The sequence below is a fragment of the Dunckerocampus dactyliophorus genome, chromosome 19 (assembly GCF_027744805.1).
Source record: "Dunckerocampus dactyliophorus isolate RoL2022-P2 chromosome 19, RoL_Ddac_1.1, whole genome shotgun sequence".
In the NCBI taxonomy this organism is placed as follows: domain Eukaryota; kingdom Metazoa; phylum Chordata; class Actinopteri; order Syngnathiformes; family Syngnathidae; genus Dunckerocampus; species Dunckerocampus dactyliophorus.
Window position 1 is genome coordinate 19,676,604 of NC_072837.1, and position 4,876 is coordinate 19,681,479.

The window sequence follows — 4,876 nt, forward strand, 5'->3', positions numbered from 1 at the left end:
GATGTGTCATGTGACAAAAATGTCCAACTTCCTTCCATCACGTCCTAAAAAGTGCAGGAAATAATTCCAGTTAGCTGCAGCCAAGAAGATGAAGTGAAGGCGCTGCTTTGTGTGACCTTCATCTCGTCTGCGACCTTCATCCGGTGTCCATAAATCAGCATCTGGGATGTTTTACACGCTCGTCTTTAACGAACGACTCTTCTTTGTCAGCCCGGCCGATGACTAAATCGATAGTTCATCTGTCCTCCGACTCCTCTCATCGCTCACATGGCGGCCATGACGAGGAGGAGGAGGAGGAGGAGGAGGAAGATAAAAAGACACGCCAGCGCTTCAGGAGAAGCTTTTATTTTTTTATGCATAGACTTTCTCAAAAATATTGGACATTTGGAACACGTGGTCAAACCAACCAAAAAAAGCATGAAAGACGACACTGCACGCGTGACGAGACGTCCACCGTGAACAAACATGACAGGTCAAAGGTCAGGAAGCCTAAAAGACAAGAAACGTTAACAGGAAGTTGGTGACATGGAGGCGTGGCTTCTGTGTGGGAGGCGTGGTCACGGTGAGAGCAGGTTTCTTTGGAGGGTCGACCACATCCATGCAAGCCTCTCCCCACCCCCCCAAAAAACACCAAATGTCCACATCTCCTTTGTAGGGCGCCCCCCCCGGCCCTACATGTTCTTGTACATGGAGCGGTCGCGGGGAAGCTGCGGCTGGCTGGCGGCGGTCAGCTTGAGGTGGAAGTGGTACACGGTCAGCGTGATGACGATGATCAGCGCCAAGATCAGACCCAAGATCAGCGGCAGGGTCTCCTCCAGGCGCTCCCGCTGGTCCGTCATGCACTTGTACGCTGCAACGCACACACGCACGCACGCGCACACACACGTTCATGTCACAGGAAGTACAAAAAATGGTGTCCATTACTGGAAAAAAAAATCATAATTGCAAAAATTCTCCACCCAAAAGAAGATGTATGAATTCCACGCGTTTCAAATGCGTCTTTTATTTCAAAAGAAACGGTTCGACCAAATGGAGCCAAGGAGGTTTGGAGCAATTTGGAATTTGGTTTTTCTTCAGTTTGTCAACGTTTCTGGCAAGAAAAATAATCACGAATAATAAAGACATGAATAATGAAATCATGATTGAATGATAAGATTTGAATAATTATTTAATAATAAATAGAAATGTTCATGTATCAGTTTAATAGAATTAATAATATGAAAGAAATGGAAAATAATTAGCAATAAAAATGTGATATAAAAAAATGGTTAAAATTCAATCATTATTGAACAATAATTATTTAATAATGATGTAATTAATAATAAATGGAAAGTATGCAATCAAACAATACGATGAATACTGTATAAGAATAATTCATAAGACTGGATGACGACTCCAATACACACAATATGAAGAAAGGTCAAATATAGATTTTTACACAATTTTAGGAAATGTTTTGTCCACTTATGACTTAGTATTCATATACTTCGTAGTCTTGCTGATGGACAGGAAGACCACCGTCTGGGTTCCCCCCCTGCCTCCAGGTGAGGGTGGTACTCACGCTCGCTGAAGACGAAGTCGGAGGTCATGTCGAAAGGTTGAATCTGGATGTCGTACATGGCGACGGTGACGCCCTTCTGGTGGTCGCTGCTGATGAGGGTGAGGGTCTGCTGGGCCGTGCACACGTACGAGCGCCCGGCGGGGGTCACCAAGGCTGACAGGCGGTGCGTGTTGGCCGTGTGCCTCCCGGCTGGGGAAACGCGAACACGTCCGTCAGTGCCAGTGTCGTGTGCGTGTGTTGGGGTGCTGGCAGCACTTGATTAGGTATCGTAATGATGATTATCATTGTGATTAGGATGATGGATGTCATGATGGTGTACCTAATCAAGTGTCCAGTGGCTGTGGGTGGCGTCTTAGAAGATGCGGACCAGGAAGTAAAAGAAAGACTTACGGTTGTACGCGTTGATGAAGTGTGTACTTTCCGACGTGTCGTACACAAACTGAACCTTGCTGATCTTCCACACGTCCACGCCCTTATCACGCACGTCCTGAAACACACCACAGATACATCCCGCTACTTCTCCTTCCCTCATACACGTCCATCTACTCTACTCGAACGTAGTCCAGTCTAGTCAGGAGTCGAAGCCTAGCTCTAGCCTCGTGTATTCTGCTTTTCTTTTTCTCACCCGGATTTTACCAGGATCAGTTGAGAACAGGTTCTCATTTACGATGGTGACCTGGCAAGAGGCTCCAGAGCGAGTCGAGTCGAGTCGAGTCTAGCGTAGTCGAGTGTAATTAAGTGTAGTGTAGCGTTGTACCTTGGAGAAGAAGATGCGTAGCGTGTACGCGTTGTTCTTCCAGCTAATGTGAATCTCTGACTCAGTGCTGCCACACTTGCCATCAATCTGAGCCCCACGAGGCAGCGTGAAGGACGCCTGCTCTGTGATCAGCTGCACACACGCACACGCGCACACGCACACACAAGGAGCAAGTGAACAAAGTGTGAGTCACTTTTAAGCAAAAAAAAGAGCATGTAGAGTTTATGCTACACGTTTTTACGAGTAAAGAATAAAAAATGTGTCATTTATCTTCACTCTTGAAAGGAAATTAAACTCTTTATGATGCCGACTCAGCATTTTATGCACACTCACACTCACACCCCAAACCTCAGCCTAGAAAAAATACTAAAAATGACCGTTTATTGATCTTAAGTCATCCACATGACCTCAGTTTGAATCACGTCAGCTTCACGATGGCAAATATTTAGTTCAACATCTTCACACTTAATACGCCTGAGTTGGAGGAAAGAAAAGCTTTTGGCAGCTCAAGAAGAATAAACGACAAAAACATGTCAAATGTTTCAAATGTATTTTGCATATTAGCAAAAGGAAAAAGAGCCTTTTCTCACGAATAAAAGACATTTTATGATGCAGAGTCAGCATTTTACACACACACGCGCACGCACCCACACCTCAGTGTCCCCCAAAAATGCACTTTTAATGATCTGAACCGGTTTTTAATCCATACGAGTTTCGTTATGATAAATACTTTTTTTTCAAGTGATTGACGTTGAAAGGAGAAAGACACGTTTACGAACCAAACAGTGTGGAAAAATGCAGTGAAATTGTGAAAAACGACGATTAAAATGTTTGCTTTAAACTACTAGCAAAGAGAAAAGAGTTGAATCCGCATTGAATCCGAACTGATGAGAACGGAATGTGCTTTTAGAATGCAGAGTCAGCATTTTACGCATGCAAACTGCAGCCTTCAGTTGCATTTTTATTCACTTCAAGCACCAATCAACTCATTTTAACCACGTGACACTTTGATTACGACAAATGTGATTCCAAATAAGGGAGACGTTTGACACATTTTACATTTCACACCACCATGACTGCAAGAAGGGCACTTTTACACTCCTGATTTTGCAAAAGCATGCGTGGTCTTTCCAATGTGTTATTCTTCCCTTTTATAAGTAGAAACATGTCCTCGGCATTCCAGTTCGAGTAAAAACAGCACATTCAAAGACGACACGCCTGCACAGTCAGCGTTTTACGCACCAACGCACAGCCTCAAGAAAATGAATTTTAATGAACTTTTAACGATCAGTTGCCTCATTTGGACCACACGTGGCTCACATTATGAGTGGCATTACTAAAATGAGAAGAAAAAGAAGCGCTCGATTCATATTTAAGACCCCAACGTGCTTGTAGAATCACTTTTACGCACGAGCATGAAACATGCTGGAAAGCATCCACCGACCTTTTAAAGGGGTTGGGGTGGTGGGGGATTTAGATATGGGGGTGGGGGGGACCTACGTCAATCCGGTTGAGCGCGAGCACGTCGTACGGCACGAGAAATTTCACTGCGAACTCCACCATCAGACACGTGGTTCCGTTCTCCCTGACGGCAAAGATGGCTCGGTCCGGATTGTTGGAAAGCCCGGACAGGTTCTCACCCTCCTGCTCGGCCAGAACCGCGGACAGAACCAGCACACCTGCACGAGAAGAGAGAGGGGAGGAGGAGGGGAGGGGGTGTCACTATGCCGCCCAAAAGACGCACAGTCAGCACAAATCTTTCCAAAAAGAAAGTCATCTTTTTTTTGTGCAAGTAGAAAAGTGATGGCTGAATCACGCACACGCACACGCACAGCAGCGTGGAGTCACGACGCACGCACACGCACATACAGTACACACACGCGCGCAGGCACGTACCCAGCAGCAGGAGCCGGCAGCTCTCCGTGGTGCTGAAACCCGCTCGACCCATCTTCAACACTTTCCCGCCGCTGGAGGAGCGGATCAGGACCGAGTGGATCCACCTGAGCGCAGCAGAAACAAGACCAGGAAAGAGGAGAGGAGAGGAGGGAGGAAAGAGGGAGGAGAGAGAGGAAGAGAGAGAGGGAGGGAGGACGGATGCCTCCTCCACTCAGCGCGCACTGAAATTCCACGCAAATGCACCAAAAAAAGTCCACTTCATCCAGTCTTGGGTGGGCTCCAAACTGGCTCCGATGGTCCAAACGAACCCCCCAGCTCCCAAAAATCACACCATGCACGTCACCGGCAATCCCCGTGCGTGATTCCCGGCAGTGGCTCCTCGTGAAAGGTGGCGCTCCAGCCGCTGCAGGTTCTGCTTGGAAGCGAGGCGTGACGGGAGACCCCCACCCCCCACGAAACCCCCAATCCCGAACCCCCCACCGCCACCGCTGCGTCGCAACAAAAGCGAGTGTCGTCGTTTATTCGCTACTTTGACGGAGTTGTGCAGAAGTAAAGCAGAAAAAGTCACATTTCTGGGTCGGCTTCTGTTTCCCGCGTGCTGACTTTGCAACAAATCCGAAACTGGAAAACAATTTCCCCAAAAGGATGAGTGAGGTCTCCAA

General features: G+C 47.0%; 1 protein-coding gene across 1 annotated transcript; it reads right to left on the reverse strand.

The window, feature by feature from the left end:
- Nucleotides 1–313: 313 nt before the first annotated feature.
- Nucleotides 314–4,644, reverse strand: lamp5 (lysosomal associated membrane protein family member 5). The gene is made up of 6 exons (XM_054761460.1): nt 4,215–4,644; nt 3,819–3,997; nt 2,319–2,450; nt 1,952–2,048; nt 1,562–1,750; nt 314–850 (listed from the first exon to the last, which is right to left on the reverse strand). Exons 1-6 carry the CDS (start codon nt 4,264–4,266, stop codon nt 672–674), a joined length of 828 nt encoding a protein of 275 aa, XP_054617435.1. The 5' UTR covers nt 4,267–4,644; the 3' UTR covers nt 314–671.
- Nucleotides 4,645–4,876: the final 232 nt, after the last annotated feature.